This window comes from Syngnathus scovelli, chromosome 6 (assembly GCF_024217435.2).
Source record: "Syngnathus scovelli strain Florida chromosome 6, RoL_Ssco_1.2, whole genome shotgun sequence".
In the NCBI taxonomy this organism is placed as follows: domain Eukaryota; kingdom Metazoa; phylum Chordata; class Actinopteri; order Syngnathiformes; family Syngnathidae; genus Syngnathus; species Syngnathus scovelli.
The window spans coordinates 12,636,029-12,654,573 of NC_090852.1; the positions used below are offsets into that span (position 1 = coordinate 12,636,029).

Here is an 18,545-nt window from a genome sequence, read left to right on the forward strand (position 1 = left end):
AGACCCAGCAATTCATTTTTGTCCTCTATTGAGGACATATGTTTTTGGATCTTTTTGGTCCGTATCTCTGAAGGCATACATGCCACAGCGTTCGTTCCTGTTGGCCCTTACAGCTTTTCACATTTGCCATAACCGAGTCCCGATGTCCTCTCAAAAGGACAAATTGTAAAACATAAATAAAAACATGTTTCAACATATTTGTTTTACTGTAGTAATTGTTTTTCACCCCTAAGAATTATGTGGCGTAAAAAAACACACATGCTAACCAATGCTCCACACATGCCCTTACATTCACATCTTCAACCGATTTAAAATTTCCAGATAAACAGTTATCATTTTGGATTGAGCTGTGCTGCAACATTTAGAGGCATTTTGACTGTCACAGAGGGCTAATTTTAGTTATCATAACAAATTATCAAAACTAAAATTATCTTAACACATGGGCAATAATATATTAATCATCTTTTTCTCTTTATTTTTCCTCAAATCATCCATCATTTGTTTACTCTTCTTTATGCGTCACTCTCCCTCAGCCTGTGTTATGAGAGATTCCTGGCCACTTATCCAGGACGAGGGAGCCTTTCTATGTAATCCCAGGCTTTCATGCTAAAAACTAAACGGAGGAAAGAACATCTTGATCGGGTACGCCTGGTTCTGATTGTCTTTTGTAAATCAAATTAGTAATACACCTTCAATTCAGTAGGAATACATTCAGAAGAACACATGTTTTATAAAAAATGACACCCTCATGCATGAGTATGCACGCACGCACGCACGCACGCACGCACACACACACACACACACACACACACACACACACACACACGCACACGCACACGCACACAGCTCATGGACTCAAAGCATTAACATATTTACAATAGATAAATACACTTTCACTCTCTTTCATTTATTTTTTCGTCACTCACACACTGTCATATGTGGGAATCGAACTCACGGTGTCGGCACACATGGTAAGCAATTGTACCCCTACACCATCAGCCACTCCCCACTCTCTTCCTTTAGAATGCATTAATCCGACTATCAATTTAGCACTTTTTCTGGTACAAGGTCAGCATTTCAACCAATTTATACTCCAGGAGTCAGTCATGAAAGGTTAGGCTAAGTTTGCTGAAAAATAAACTTACTCATGATCTCTTGCATAGAGCCTATTTGGAATTGAGTGGCAACACTCACCCTACTGAAAGGTAACGGTTGCTTGGTGAGTGCAATGATTGCTTTTGTGGGGCTGGATGGATGGAGACTCTACAAAGGCTCCAATGGTGCTGTTTGATGTGAAATAATGCTTAAATGCAATATCTGAACTTCTTTCATCCTAAAATGGGATGCCCTAAAAGGCCTACTGTAAATTATGTTACTTTCTCACATGTATAATAATGTTTGGTTTTAATAGCTGCAGAGAGGAAACAACTTTATATTATGGTCATTGCAGCAGTGTGGCCTAAATGGCCATAAATTGGAAGCCATTTTCCTCAATGTGTTTCTAGCAGTTTGGGGTACAGATCTATTTGGTAACTAATTAATGATAACACCCACAGAAATGTGCGCAAATAAAACGTCAATTTAAGGTAAGGTTTACCAGTTCAGAGGCCGGCAAATTATAACAACATCTGTCTCTCTTCCTACACATATTTTCCTTAGCATTGTGAGAGATCAGATGATTTGTTTTTGTAACATGAATGACTACTTGCGCACACTCTCTCCTTTTATTTACAAATAGCAGTCACAGTATTCCGGGAAAAACAGTTAGCTAAAAAGAGTAGGGAAATGCTATCATACAGTAACAATCTAAATCTTCACTCAGTGATCGTCGTAAAAGGTGATAAGGTGATATACTACATACTGTATGCAAAATCACCAATCATAGAAGATATAAAGCCAAATTAAAGCCATTTGTTCAAAAAAAGCCACTCAATCACCGCTGAGAGTCTTAGAAACCCAACGGCAAGTAAACCAAATGTGGGATAGCTAAACAACTTGTGTGCACTCCATAAACAGAGGTTTTGACGTAAATTCCAGAAGAAATGTTAGATTTCTCATATATACAGATTCATGCATTGAGTTTGAGGTAAGAAATAGCAAATATACAGATTATGCAGGCCACCTCCCCAAGGTATAGGTAGAGGAAACATCAGATTCAGTGTGTGATGTTGCTCAGCGCTTTTATTTGGAAGAGGATGCGCATAATTGTCTCAGTAAATGTGTGAAGTTCTACCTTCACCCCGAGGTCTTGCCCTGCAGTCTTTTTTGTTTTATTTTTTTGTTTTGTATTTGTACTTCATTGCTTTGAATCAGCACCATTTTCTCTTATGGACTAATTTATAACTGCCACATATTCACAAACAGTAGCACATTACACTACTTTTCCAATATCTGGTGACCTTGAAAAGGAACCCAGTGACATTACTGATTATTGTCTCAATTGAAAAAAAATCTGATATTGGTCAACGAAAAAAAGAGAGAGGTGCTTGAGCACCTTGGAGCATCCATGTGTATACGTGGACCAAAATGTATTTTTTATGTTAAATTATTATTAAAAAATATTATAATCACTTCTGATGTACGTATATAGTGAGTATTCTGTGTATCACAATTTGATACATTCTCTTTGTTAACAGTGATAGAAAGACCCCATAGTGGGTAAGATTTCTTTAGTAAACAGGGCACACGCTAGTCAGAGCACGACATACACAAGAGTCACTGCCTCACACATTGGCTTGAATGGAGGCTATTGAGCTTTCCAATTCAGTGACAGCTCAAGCATGCCCTTTGCCAAACCACCAGCAGACATTTTCCAGTGCTCTTATTTTTTTCATCTCCACCCTTGAACGGTATCACATTTTGAAGATATCAGTTTGTGCCCTGTGTGATTAAATATAGCATCTATGCTGGCCAGAAAAAAATCAGCTGTGCATCACCCCCTCTAAAATGAAAAATCAGCTTTTATGAGTCACGGAGCGTTCATACTGTGTTTTGTGAGCAAATGTGGCCACATCGTGGATGGAATATTAGGTTGCTGGACCAAAGAGAAGGTGGCGTTCAGGGTTGTGGGATGGGTATTGTGTATTGTGCATTATGTATTTACAGTATATTATATCATTTTTATGTTGTTGAAAAGTTGAAAACATTGTGTTTCAAAATATATACAGACAAGAAGTAATTGGGGTCACATACTAGAACTGCTATAGGACCCAAAGGCAACATGAATACTGGTATAAATTGTAAGTACTGAAAAATTGTAACAGGGTGATCTCGGACCACACTGCCCAAAGGTCGCTCTGTATCGCCAAGTTACATCTTTAATATTGCTGCACTTGAGTAAGATGAAGAAATTCCGGTATTTCTGTTTTCCTAGAGATTCCTTCATTTTTTGTTCTTTTGAAACTCAGCAGCAGTCTAATTTTGTTCAATATTATTATATTGTTAGTAATAAATTATTTTTATACTTTAATTTGTTTTGACTTGTGTTTTTTTTTTAATTCAGTTAGTTTTAATTTCCTTTTAGAGCTGGTTTGTTGGTCTTTATCTTTTTCAAAATGTTTTCGTTTCAAATTCATTTAAAAAAATGTTCGTTAACAAATTTATTTTGTCAATATTTTTTACATTATCAACTAACTAATATTTCCAACTGAAATACTTTCAAAGGCTCTTCAAATGTGTTTGCGTATCATACACTCACACATACTGAGTCTCATTTTCAGGATTTGAATAGTACATATTTTTCCAAGTGACAGAGTTGAAACCATTTTAAGTAACTGGAATAAAAGCCATTTGCAGTCAATGACTGGATGAAGTCCAGAGATGACAGACATAATCAATTTGACTTTCCTTCTTGAAAATCCTATGACAGGCTCTCTGTAGAGCCACTTCAGTTGCTGTGTTTTTGTTATTTTGTCTTCCAATTCATGCAATTGGCTTGGTCATTGGAGAATACAGTATTGAATTTGTTTTCTTTCATAAAGTCCTGGCAAAGAGGACTGAGAACACCTCTTCAAACAGTTGCAATCTGCCTGACATTGGATGTTGTTCACAATTGACCAATTGTAGCAGTTTGTTTCACGTATAACAAAGCATGGCAAGTGTGAACACAGTACCTGTTTAAAATGTGCCTCCACAGTTTTTTCTTGCACTGTTGGCACTAATTTTAATTTGTATTCTCCTTTGGTCCCACTTGAAGGATTTATTTTCTCAGCATCACCTCACATTTCCTTTTTTAATGTTATACCCCACTATACATTTTACACCCCACCCCCCAAAGAATGTGTCTCAACTTCCTCTGTGGAACTGGAGCGATTTTTAGTTATCAGTGATTCGTATTACATATTCTTATCGGCTTAGCGTGTTAATCCTCCTGTATCTCAGTGGAAGTATGGCAAGCCTTCAGAGGCATTTTTCAGAGGCTTTTGCCAGTCTTTAAAATGACAGACATTTCGTGAAATAAATTGAATATTGGTCGTTTTCTGTTTTATATGCTTACTCTGCATTGTATGCCTTCCATCTTATGCACCTCTTTGTAAAACTGCTTTTTAGCAGACATTTTGCTGATGGAACTCATTTTGACTCCTCTGAATATTTCCATTTGTGGCCTCATTGATAGCTTGTTCACCACCTGTTTATCTTCACTTTGCGTGCTTAAGTCAGAAAAGGTGCCTAGCAACACACTTTTTGGCTGATTACTAGGGAGGTTCTCTACTCGTACAACGGCTCCAAACATACATTCAGTCATACCGGTGGCAGGGAAGTAAATTAAAATGTTTTCAGACATATAAAAAACATAATGTAGGCTACTAGTGGCCTACTTGATTGTTTGAGTTCACTTCCGATTGTTGGGCAGGCACTAAAAAGGTATAACTAATTTCAAGACATTCGAGTAGTTTTCAGAATACTTTCCTCTAATGGTCTGGCTTTGCGAGAAATTTTGGACAATTTTTATTTGTCTGCAGTTTGTGGAAGGCCACTTTCTGTTCCAGCCAGGCTGTATTGTACCATTTTACCTTGAAGCAGCTTCACTCCGAATGGACCTATGGTCATGTTTTGTTTCATCCAAGATGACTACTAAAAATCTGGCAACAGTTACACTGGTTAAGTACCACATTACGGTGACATATTTGTGGCTAAAAGGCTGGCTATCGGGACTGTGATTATTGACAGTACAAACACGGGACGAAGGTTATTGACAGTAAAAACACACATAAATGCGCATACACACTCTCTCACATGCTCTTTCTGTTGGAGATGAATAAAGTGCACCATAAAAGTAGTATGACAAAGTAAAAGTCTGCTTTATTGTCAATTTCTTCACATGTCAAGACATACAAAGAGATTGAAAATGTGTTTCCTACTATCCCACGGTGGAGACAAGACATATTACACCCAATTGGTCCACAGACAAATAAAATATTCAAGTAAACAATACAAAAAGTAAAAATAAGAAGGCACATACAATAAATAAATAAGAGCAACTTGGTTGAAATGGTGCGATTGTGCATACAGCAGACAGTCAGTATAATAACGCAAAAGTGCAAGTGTATCAACAAATGTAGCATATTAGAATTTCATAATTAATAGAGTTGATTTTGCTATGTACTAATTTGACTCAGTCACACCTCATGCAAATAATATAATTGGAGTAATGAAATTGCTTTCTTTGATCCACATAATTGTTTTCAGTCTTAATTCTTGCACTGAAGCCAATTAATTTGTTTTATCTAGTCACCATTGTCTTACTTAGGCTCATTTATTATAAAATAGGAAAAGAAACAGTGTGTGTTGTGTTAAAGAATAAAATCATTGGATTTCATGCATCTTTTTAAACTCATTGATATATCTCAGCGCTTTTATTGCAAAATAGTGAAGTATTTAGGCCGTCATATTTTTGACATCGATCTATCCACCCTTACATTCTTTGGACTTGGTCACTCTTGACTTAGTGAGTCAGCTTGGCCGGAACCTTCAAGCAGATACAGATGGATTTACCATTAGATCATGACAAATGGCAGTCACAACTGAGCTGATTTCAGCACTTACTACTCCTTTGGGACACTGTGCTCCCTACATGAGAACACCACTTAGTCCATCCCGATATCTCAATTGAATGGGTGACTGTGCATCCAATTGATTCTGCCTTGCATACATTTCTGCTCATTTCTAGCAGGTGATATAGTCTGACCCGCAGGTCAAAATTTAAGGGTTGTAGTGCATAAGACACTGACACCAGACTTGATTTTTGTTGGACTATTTGTCTAAAGAGAGGCACCATCTCATCGAATAAATGGGATATAAAGACATCTGACTGCTTGAGAGAGAATCTGTTTCTTTTGACTGCCTGTTTTATGCATAGGCTATAATATTGTTCGCACTGATGCAGCTAGTATTTTACTATGCAGTATTTTTTCATATCTAAAGAACCCAATTGAGAATGGCAAATTAGAGACAGACTGGTTTGATAGTGATATTCTGTATTTCCAATCCACGCTTGGTATAAAATGTATTCAAAGTATCACATTGAGTGACATCCTCTTAATGTTAATCCTGCTGTTAAAGCAGGAGCTCTGTTTATGACAGGGACATGTGGACATTGGATCAAATAATAATTAGATGACAATTATTTGTTTCTCTGCTGTTTGTGGTTTACATATACGTATATCTATACATTATGTGTGTGTATGTAGTATGTACATTATACATGTACGTATGTATATAGAATTATAGACATCAGCAGATCATATATATATATATATATATATATATATATATATATATATATATATATATATATATATATATATATATATATATATATATATATATATATATATATATATATATATATATAAAACCAAGCTTTCAGCACAGTACATTATTCATATTGTACTCCACAGAAAATAAAAGCACAGTATGTTGAAGTGGTAACTTTTATTTTTCCTCCTTCAATTTCAGGGCCAGTATTATGTTGGATTGAGGGTTTTAAATGAGAATGACCAGAAGACCACTGAACTGTAATTGACTTGGCAGGTAAGAACTCACTCTTTGTGAGACGCAATACACTTGATGTGATGAAAGGGACTCAACCAGTGTTCCACTGGCCAATTGGCATTGAGAAAGAGAGAAACTCATGAATGTAGATTTTGGCTTTACTTTGCATGATTTTCCCATTTCATCCGGATTCTCTCTACCAAGTGTTTTGTTTAGTTATTTTTACCACATACAATGTTTGCAACACTCCACAACACTAGGTGGCAACACACCACCACTCAGCTTCCACTGCCAAAGGACATTTCCAGTTGACCTATTACATCATGTCAAAACATGGTAACTGTGAATGGCCGGCAGTAATAAAATGAATGTTTCCGCTTTCCTCATCACGTGCATCCTTTCCGTTTTACTAACATGCTCTTTCCTGTTACATAAAATGTGTGTAATTTCTTGTGTCATCGGAGTTTCAGCATCCTATTATTGGGTCATTGGGGACAGCAGTCTCTGAAGCACTATCAGAAGCTTTTTCCTCTATTTATAACCCTAAATGATAATAATTTCACCATTAAATTGTATTGTTAATATGTATATTTCAATATTGATAATTAGTTTGGATTTCTGGGCTCATGCCTGCAACCACCTCTCGCTCTATATTTTTGGCACCGTACAAGTAGTACACATAAAGTTGATAAAGGTGCAAAATGTAAAAAAATGGTGATGACTTTGCAACACGATTCATTTCTGCCTCTACCCTTGAATTTCACTGGCACAGCAAGAGTGTGTTTTTAAAGGCGTCGCCAGTTTTGTGACTGAGTCAAACTGTGCCTGAATCCAACCAATATGTTTTTATGAAGACATCCCATAATGTCTTGAATCAAAAAATGCCTCCTAAGTTTATTATGAACTAAAAATTCAGAAGACCATGAAAATGCAGCATATGCCACAGAATGCCAAAATACACCAAAGCTAATTCAACAAACTACTGACATCGAGGTCCCAACTAAGAACGGCTAACATAAGTTTGTGATTTGTCTTCGATACAAACATGTAATTTTAGTGTGACTTCAGGAATTTTGTTTAGATTACTATATCCATAGCTGAATTTGGTAAGAACAGGATACAAGATGGACTGGTTGTTCGCCAATCTGGCAAAACATTGACACCTACATTGAATCCTTTAGGAAATTTACATTCTACAATAAACTAAATAAGCACGTTTTTTTTAAAATGTAGGAGGAAACCATATAAGCATCTGGAGAACATGTAAACTGTACACAGGAGAGCTTGAAATGACAATCAAACCCAGGACCTTATGACTGTAAGGTGTATTGTATGATAACATAATTCATTGCCAGAGTTGATCAACTTTGCCATAGCTACTAATCAACAACAATGCCAGCCTCTTATGTGAAGACAACGTACTACGTTTGAACATACTTGTATGTTCCTTTCTTCTCGGCTTCTAGTGAACACTAAAATCAGAAAGCCATCATAGGATGAAGGAGTCAATCGCTTCAAGAATAAAACCAAGTTATAAACCCAAATGCAAGATATCCCTGATTTAAAATGATATATTTGGTGGTGTGAGCATTAACACAGGATTTAGCAATATTATTCAGTAGAAAGACCACTGTCAGACTCTGATGTTTCAACAGATCTCCGGAGACTACTCATACAGCTTCAGAAGTATGAGCTGACCTCACTTTGCTGATGCATATTTAAATTACTTACAAAACCACAGAAAAACACTGAAGCAAATGTCAAACGTGCAATGTGAGGTTGAACAAACCAGAAATAACTTTGTGTTGCAAATTCGGCTCTCATAATTTATTCAAATGAAACCAACCTTATCTTACATGAGAATAAAGTTCTTAAAGTAGGCGAGTAAAATAAATGAAATGAAATGCCAGTGATGACATGTAACTGCTCAATTTTTCCCAATTTAAAATTTTCATTTAAATCAAATCTGAAATACTGTACCACACACTTAGCATTTTGCTTGCGTTTTTCATTTTGAGATGTTCCCGATACTGTGCCCCCAAGTTTCAGTCTCTACTCTACTCTCACTTTCTAAAGGATGAGCTTGATGCAGGTCGAGTGCTTGACAAAGAATCGTCACAGGAATATAGTTTTCACAACACAAAATATTATAACAGATGATAGATAATGCCAGGGACAATTCAAAGTCATTTATGTCTCTCATTAACATTCTTATTGTCAGCATTGTACTGGGTCACAATTTGTCGAAATCATTGCCGGGTTACAATTGCGTTGCGCTAATATGTCATCTAATTACAGCCACATCAACTGTAGCCATGGTTAAGAGATGCTTCCATACTATGAGGGGTCCTCCCTTTTTGTCTAATCAGAGTCTGGCAACCTTTCATACACAAAGAGCCGCTGTCTCATAGAAGGGAAAAAAATCACTGGGAGCCATAAACTCTTTTGATAAGTGCAGATAACCCTGCATACCTCTTATTTTTGATAGTTGTTTTTTTTTTTTTACCTGATGCTATGAAAACACTGTTGCATTTATGAAACCTATGAGCTACTACAAATATATATATCAAAATGTATCAAAAGCATTCTAAATCCTGAAAAAAAATATGTTTGGTTGAGGCTTACTTTCAAAGAAGATAGTCATTGTCTATTTGTATTCATGAAATGAAAGTCAAACTTGAATTATCCCTCTACAGCAAACAAATGATGCCATCTGCATTACCATTAGGTCGCGAGGGCCGTAAGACATCATCTTCACAATCACAAGATTGTAAATTATCATTTGGGATGTTTGTATTTAAAGTTCATGTCGGTTGGAGGAGTAAATGTTCTCTTTTCTTGAGATTTTTTTTTTCCTCGACATAGTCACTGTGGGCGGCACAGTGCGATTCGGGTCCCATCTTTCTTGTGTGGAATCTGCTTGTTCTCCCAGTGCCAGTGTGGGTTTTCTCCGGGTGCGCCTGTTTCCTCCCACATTCCAAAGACATCCAATAGGCCAAGTGACCACTCCAAATTGTCCCTAGGTGTGAGTGTGAGTGCGAATGGTTGTTCATCTGTGTATGTCCTGCTGGCTGGCGACCAATCCTGGGTGTCCCCCGCCTACTGCCCGAAGTCAAATAGGATAGCCTACAGCATGCCCGCGACCCTCATGAGGATTAGCGGGTTGGATGATGAATAATTGAATGAGTCATTATTTGCTGTATTTGCCAAAGTCTAAGAGAGCCACAGCAGAAGGATCAAAGAGCCACATGAAGCTCTGGAGCTGTACGTTGCAGACCCCTAAATGGACACCATTTTAGAGAATGATTCTCCCTATTTTAGTGAAATCCAATACTGTGACTCAAATCATGAGCAATGCAACATCCATTGTAAAAATATTATTCATTGAGAACTACAGCTCTGCGTCTTGAATTAGCCATGCAACATTTATATGGGAAAGGGAATGTACAAACGGTGTTTGATATGGTGCGTATCACTACTCCGCACGAACCGATCAAGCAGGTTTTAGTTTATATTTAGAGCTGTTGGAAGAATGGAGGCATGATCATGAAGTGACCTGATTTGATTTTTATCTCATTAATCTCTTCCTCTCTGTCCTCACTCTTTTTCTTTCAAGTGTAGAACACTGGCCAACCTTCCCCTATAATATATGCCTCTCATTCTATACTCTTCCATCATTGTGTCTCCTGCATATCATGCAAGATAAAAGCAATAAGTCACTCTCATATAGTAATAAACATCATCAGCCAAGACTAATTTTCCTCATGTTCTTGTGCCATAAAAATCAGCCTAAGAAAACTAAATGGATCCAATGACAATGAAAGAGAACAAAAAAAAGGTATAATACATAAAGCCTCTTGTGAGGTGGTAGCCTCATCTGAAAAACCTGAATGTAGAAAGAAGTTAACATTGTCTGGCATATTGTCGCCAGTGAGGGATTCAGGAAACAAAATTCATTTTCAAATGTGCTGGAATTGCTTTATTTTGCAGTAGACTGAAAATAAGCACAGATATGAGAAAGCATTTATATTGACATTTGGATCTGATGCACAACCCAGAACAGAGCACATATGAGTTTAATCCACTTGTTTGTCAAATGAACAAAAGTATTACATCATGGCCTGGGTCTGTCTAATTTCACAGATTATTGAAACCCAAAGAAATACATCATAATTTCCCACTGCATGATCAAATGACAATAGCAGTATGGACACTGGTTCATTTGTCTGAAATAATAATTCTCTCTATCAGCCCTATTCCTTTTTGTTTAGGCCACTTGTACTTTTGACAGGTGAAGAGAAATTGGCATATTCTGTGAAATATATACATATATTCCGTCATGCAAAATGAAAACTTTAATCAAATCCCTAAAATTGTCTTAGTAAACCTGGCATGTACTAATTGCTTTGTAATAGTCCCACCTCCTCTGGTACTTTAATTTGGACGTTTTGATTTATCGCTGTGGTTTCAAATAGGAATTGGTGGTTACAAAAGAGCCTCTATTAGTCACGTTAATTATTAATTTTTCCTTTGAAAATATTTGTCGGCTTTCGTCGAGTAAACCTGCCTTTTATATATGCCTTACAGCTAGACTCCAAATGATACTAGTTTTAAAAATATTGTTTGAAAAGTGTAAATAAGTACACACAAATACATTACTGCCAATTACACTCAGGCACATATATTTGTTTTAATCTATCTATCACTCCCATTAGGAGCACTATATTTGCATATCTGTAGTTGAGTTCCCTTCTCCTTGTTCAGGTCACTGACGCCTCTAATATCAAATCCAAATGTTAGTCCAAACGTTGGTTGCTGCTCTGCTCCTTTCTTAATCTCATATACTCCATAAGAGAGTCAATGCGATTGTGCCGTACCACCAAATACTGATATACGCTATGATGATTGCAGTTAATTTGATTCTTTATGATTTTAAAAAGACCTGTGCATCATCTAACACATATTGTCTTGTGTCTAATCTCATTCCAGCTGTCCCCGATCCTCTTTCCAGCAAGTGGAGGACCAGTCAATGAATTATGATTGTTAAACAAGATGACCTCCTCTCAGCAGCAGCAGATGATGCGAGGTCCTAGGTGGAACCAGGCCTTGTCCAACCCTTTTTTTGTGCTGCTCCTGGCCCTACAGCTTTTGGTGGTTGCGGGTCTGGTTCGTGCTCAGACGTGCCCTTCTGTCTGCTCCTGTAGTAATCAATTCAGCAAAGTCATCTGCACACGGAGGGGGCTACGAGAGGTCCCTGATGGCATTTCTACCAACACACGCTACCTGAATCTCCAAGAAAACCTCATCCAAGTCATTAAAGTGGACAGCTTCAAGCACCTAAGACATTTGGAGATCCTACAGCTGAGTAAAAATCACATACGCAAAATTGAGCTTGGAGCCTTCAATGGACTTGCTAGCCTCAATACCCTGGAGCTTTTTGATAATCGCCTCACCACCATCCCAAATGGGGCATTTGAATACCTGTCCAAACTAAAGGAGCTATGGCTGAGGAATAATCCCATTGAGAGTATTCCCTCCTATGCCTTCAACAGGGTGCCCTCATTACGACGGCTGGACCTTGGGGAGCTTAAAAGGCTATCCTACATATCTGAGGGAGCCTTTGAAGGGCTGAGCAATCTTCGCTACTTAAATCTGGGAATGTGCAATCTGAAGGAAATTCCCAACCTTATTCCCCTGGTGAAGCTGGATGAGCTGGAGATGTCAGGGAACCAGCTGTCTGTGGTCCGGCCTGGCTCTTTTAAGGGGCTCATTCATCTCCAGAAGCTATGGATGATGCATGCCCAAATCCAGACTATAGAGAGAAACTCATTTGATGATCTCCAGTCATTAGTGGAGCTAAATTTAGCCCACAACAACCTTACACTCTTGCCCCATGATCTGTTCACTCCTTTGCATCATCTGGAGCGAGTGCATTTGCACCACAACCCTTGGAATTGTAACTGTGACATCCTCTGGCTAAGTTGGTGGCTCAAAGAGATGGTACCAGCAAACACCAGCTGCTGCGCCCGTTGCAGCTCCCCAGCTCACCATAAAGGGCGCTACATTGGTGAGCTTGACCAAAACTACTTTCACTGTTATGCTCCTGTTATTGTGGAGCCCCCAGCTGACCTAAATGTGACAGAGGGGAGCGCTGCAGAGTTGAAATGTCGAGCCAGCTCTTTGACTTCTGTGAGCTGGATTACACCCAATGGTTCCATCATGACACACGGTGCATACAAGATTAGAATCTCAGTGCTGAACGATGGCACTCTGAACTTCACCAATGTTACCATGCAAGACACTGGTACATACACGTGCATGGTCAGTAATTCAGCCGGTAACACAACAGCGTCCGCCACACTCAATGTGTCCTCAACTGAAAACAGCAGCTTCAGTTACTTTACCACAGTGACCGTAGAGACGATAGAAACGCCACATAATGAAGGTTTCACCACGATTGTGCAACAGAAGGGAGGCCCCACTCCCTCGGCTCATACATGGAAGTCGGTTTCAGCCACTTCTTCAACTACCACAGTGCAGACCCCTGTCTCTACCCGTGCCACAGAGAAGACCTACACAATCCCTGTCACTGAATTTGGTGGCGAAGGCTCCCTCAATGGCTTGGACGAGGTCATGAAGACAACCAAGATCATAATCGGCTGTTTTGTTGCAATTACGCTCATGGCAGCTGTCATGCTGATCATCTTCTACAAAATGCGTAAACAGCACCACCAGCAGAATCACCACGTGCCCACGCGCACTATTGAGATCATTAATGTGGACGAGGACTGCGTTACAGGAGGACCCGGCATGGAGGGCCACCTGACTTTGCCTCCTCTTGAACATGAGCACCTAAACCATTACAACGCCTACAAAACAGCATACAACCATGCCTCCACTATCAACTCCATACACAGCTCAGCGCATGAACCTTTGTTAATCCGGGCAAACTCAAAAGACAATGTACAAGAGACCCAAATCTGAACATTCTTTTCTCAAATAATGGAATGACAGCAAGACTCAAACATGAATGAACCACCGTGTGTCGACCAATCAGTGCTTGGTGATGTTCATTTAGGGACTTTGGTAATTAGGGTATGTCTGTTACAAGAAGTGTCTTTAAAGAAGTTATTTATTTAAAAACAAAGACTATTGTTAAATCAAGGGAAAACATTTATTTTTTCCTTCAACATTTAATTTTTGTCCCGCACCCTGCCCCTCCCCTCATTATGTTGGTTGATTCATGTTTCTTAGATTATGCCTAGCAACAATAGGTCCAAAAGAAATGAAACAAGATGACTGTTTGTTTTTGGTAAACTGTCAACTTTGTTTTCCCAATCAATCGAGAGCACACGGCATTTCTCTCCAACTGTGGAGTAAGTGGTAAAATATTTTCTGAACAGTCAATGACTGCATGACATAAATATTAAGCAACCGCTTATTTCAAGGTGTTAAGCAGAATTGTCAGTAATATTTGATCAGACTGTGACATATGAGCAATATGTCCCATATTTTCCTATTGGAAACAAAAATACCGTTGAGGATTAAGAATGACATGTAGCTGTGATGAATATTTTATTTTTTTCTCTCCACTTATCCCATGCGTTTAATTTGCAGAAGAAGAATCTTATACTAAATTTCCCAGCTTCCAAATGACCACCCAGATCTCAAACGCAAGGCAAAATGGAAGAAAACTGTCAAGAAAGTGAACTGAAACATTTACGATATTTCATCCTTATTCATACTGATACCCATGATTTTCTTTCCGTATGTTTCCAAGCTTCCTAAGCTACCCTTTTAAAGCATGTACCCCTTATCTCATCTACAGGGCTGTAGGACTGCATGCTCGCAGGTACACTGGTGAGCTTAAACCCTTTATACAGCTGTCTCAGCACATTGCCTGTAATCCGCGTACCACATTTCCACATGGGCAGTGCCTGGCAGCTCCTCATACACACCCTATTCCTGCCAGCCGCACAACTTGGCCCTGTGCAGCCGGTTTTGTGGCTAAATGTGGGGAAACGGGCACCAGCCAGATGTTGATGCTACACCTGCCTTACTCCCACGGCTCCATTTACATTTTAATTGACCAGTTTGGCCCAAGGGCAAAACTGGGCAAAGGACCCTTTTCAGGAAAGCGTTCCCAAAAGCCCATCATGAAAAATAATGCCAAGCAACATAACTTGAGGGGCTCGGTGGGCAATCGGGAAAGCCCAACACTTTTCAAGTGTATTCAACTTACAATTGTGTATGGTTTCCCACCTTGCCAACCTCCTACCTTCCAAATAATAATAATGAAAGATGCAGCGAGATCACTGTACTAATATTGCCATTCTTAAACTTTAGTCAAACAACACAAGTGTACAAGTGTATTAACAGCCCAGGTGTTGAAGAATATTGCAGCGTTTGTGATGTATTTTGAGAAAAAAAAAACCTCTGTTTTTAAAACAAAAAATGTGTCCATTGGCTTCTATTTTTTATCGTACTGTTTTATATAAAATATATTTTACTGTTATTTAAGAAACACATGGCTTTGCAAATCAGTTTAACCTACACTATACTGACAAGCAGAGATAGTCATGTCATACAGTGGCCCAAACAGGTGTCCAGCAAATGTTTGTGAAAAACTGATGCTTACCCGAAAATATTATCATTGTTAATTTTATTAATAGTTTAACCGATAGGTATAGCACAAATTATATTCCCAAAACACTTAAATAATTGTTCAAATGCTGATAGACATCTTCAAACATTGTTATACCTTTCCAAACACAATAAACAGCTTACAGCTAAGCATGCACAAAGACTATGTAGAGTCCCTGACCAGATGTCAATAATTATAAGATGGTGAATTATTAGAGCCTGCGATTGGCTGGCAACAAGTTCAGGGTGTACCCCGCCTACCACCCAAAGATTGCTGGGATAGGCTCTGGCATGCCCGCATCCCTCATGAGAATAAGGGTTCAGACGATGGATGGATGGATGGATGGATGGATGGATGGATGGATGGATGGATGGATGGATGGATGGATGGATGGATGGATGGATGGATGGATGGATGGATGGATGGATGGATGGATGGATGGATGGATGGATGGATGGATGGATGGATATAGCGGTGAAAATTTGACTGCACATTGATGGTGCCAACAAAGGATGCTTCAGGGGCTGCATTTTTTTATGTTAAAGTCTTGATGTTGTTGCTGTTATTGCTAGTGATTGGCACTTTGGTGTATATTGACCCAAAACTGCTGGATTCACTTAGTGAGAACAGAAACTGGTGGTGGGAGGTAAACTGCTGTTACGCCCTCCACTGGATTCAGTGCCACAGTCAGTCTCTCTTGTGAGCCAGTGTTGACATGGGCGCTTCATCTTTTCTTTGCAGTTCAGCTGTCAATCACAGATTTTACAATTGTAGATCAGGTGAGAGAGTGTTTGCAGGTGGAACTTCAGCACAGCTTTGGTCGAGTATTTTGGCATGTTTATGAATAAGATTAACCAGTTGTTATCTCATGATAAAAAAACTTCATTACAATAAATATCGTACATGCTGTACACAGTAATTTCAAATGACATCAGTCATAAATTAGGACCCCCCTCAGACACACACGCACACACACACATGCACGCACACATGCACACACACACGCGCACACACACGCACACACGCACACACACACACACACACACACAATAGACTTCTAACGGACAGCTAGTTTAGTTTTTGACAGTAACCATTTTTTCAATTTATGAGACACTTAAATACAATATAAATACCATGTATACCGTAGACCATATAGTCTAGTAGACGATGGAAATGAGTTTTCTCTCTTATTTTTTTGGTCACATAACAATCCACAAAGGATGCCGAACCAAAAATATGCGGGCTCTGCTGTACTGTCTACTGTACTGTACTGTGTACATGATACGCCCTGAATCTCTGCTTGTTTTGTTTGTTTGTTTTTGTGGGGTTTTCATTTTAACATTGGTCTATGTCTTTGGTCTTTCCTGCATTCACATTTGAGCTGAAGTGACCTATTTTGCACCAGAGTTCACTTGGAAGCGAACAGAGAGCACTTCTTGAAGCAGTCATGGTCTGCCTGTTTGGTTCACACCAGGGTTCCAATGAGATTACACACCCGCAGTCAAATCAGTGGCGTCAGACTTAACATAGCCTAAGTTGTGTACAATAACTCTTATTGAAATCACATCATTTTTATTTAGAACATTTTTAAATTAAACAAAAAAACATTCTCACCTCAATGGTACTTCTGAAGACGAATAATTTTCTTTCCCCATCCAGGATTATGAAACATCAGTATAGAATATGAGCACTTTGAGGTGCACAAGATAGTGAGTCTACCCAGCATGCCCACTGTTTGTATTAATATTGTATTGGCTACTAATATTAAGTTGGCAGTGCTTAAAAGACACCGTCATACATGTGTGCTGCACGTAAAACAGATGTCATACATTCATACATGACTAATTAATTGATAAAGGTCCACACTCCATAGACAATTAATATTTTATCCTGTATCGTGCTCTGTGCTGGCCACACAAACGTGTTCTGTGGTGGCCACACAATAATCATGAAATTTATAATTCTCTTTATTAGTTAATTTATTCGATGCTCCGGTTCTACTCATTTTACACACAAGTCTGTTACTCCAATTTTGTCTTTATTTGCAGTTTTGTTGTATGGAAATCTAAATGGTCAAATAATCGCATTTTAGTCAAGCTCCCTGATGTGTGTAAGATATTGAAATATTTCTGTTTTGACATAAGCAATTTTTGAGACAAAATGCAGTTGTAGTTGTAGATTTATACAAACATACATTTTTAAGACTGCATCATTTAAAAGAATCAATAACAGGTGTTTTTTTGTTGTGGCTGTTTGTTTTTGTTCAGATTTGTTTTTACTTGTACCAACCAGCCGTCTAAAAAAGCAATGTGCTGTAAAAGACTAAGAGATTGATTTTCATGTAAGAATTGTTACACGACCTTTAAGAAGATATGGAGATTGATTATAGAGACCAGAGTTTGTAGTACATACACAAAATATGGTTAAAATAAACTCTTGTTGTTTTTTTGTACTTGCCTGCAGTTTGTCTTGTTTTCCATCACAAATTAACGAAAACATTTTTTGAATGTTACAGATTTACATTAAAACCTGAAATGAGTGGTCTTCCAATCAGAAAAATACAGATCATTCATTAATGATTTTATCTGATGCATATTTTGATAGTGGTTACATGGATTAGCTTCACATTAGCTTTCTTTTAATTTTACCACTCCTCACTGGTCACGATTATTTTAATAATTGATTAATCTGTAAGTGGTTCTGAAAATGAATGATTTAAAAAAAAAAACATGCAATCCAAATGTTCGTCCTTTTATTATACCAAAACAGGGCATGATTTCAGTTCGATAGTTCAGAAAAAATATATAAACATATCCAGTAATATGATTACGTAAGTTACTGGTTTAGTCTGTGACACGTGCAGTGTGAATAATAATACAACAGATATAGAAAACTGAAGAAACCACAT

The 18,545-nt window shown here is 38.3% G+C and overlaps 1 protein-coding gene across 1 annotated transcript in view; it reads left to right on the plus strand.

Moving 5' to 3' along the window:
* Positions 1-18,089, plus strand: part of LOC125970359 (leucine-rich repeat-containing protein 4C) — a 40,427-nt gene extending 22,338 nt beyond the window's left edge. Inside the window, exons 3-4 of the mRNA XM_049722546.2 lie at positions 6,958-7,032; positions 11,983-18,089. Coding sequence (XP_049578503.1) covers positions 12,046-13,977 — 1,932 coding nt within the window. The 5' untranslated portion in view covers positions 6,958-7,032; positions 11,983-12,045 and the 3' untranslated portion in view covers positions 13,978-18,089. The remainder of the gene's footprint in view (positions 1-6,957; positions 7,033-11,982) is intronic.
* The last annotated feature ends 456 nt before the right edge of the window (positions 18,090-18,545 follow it).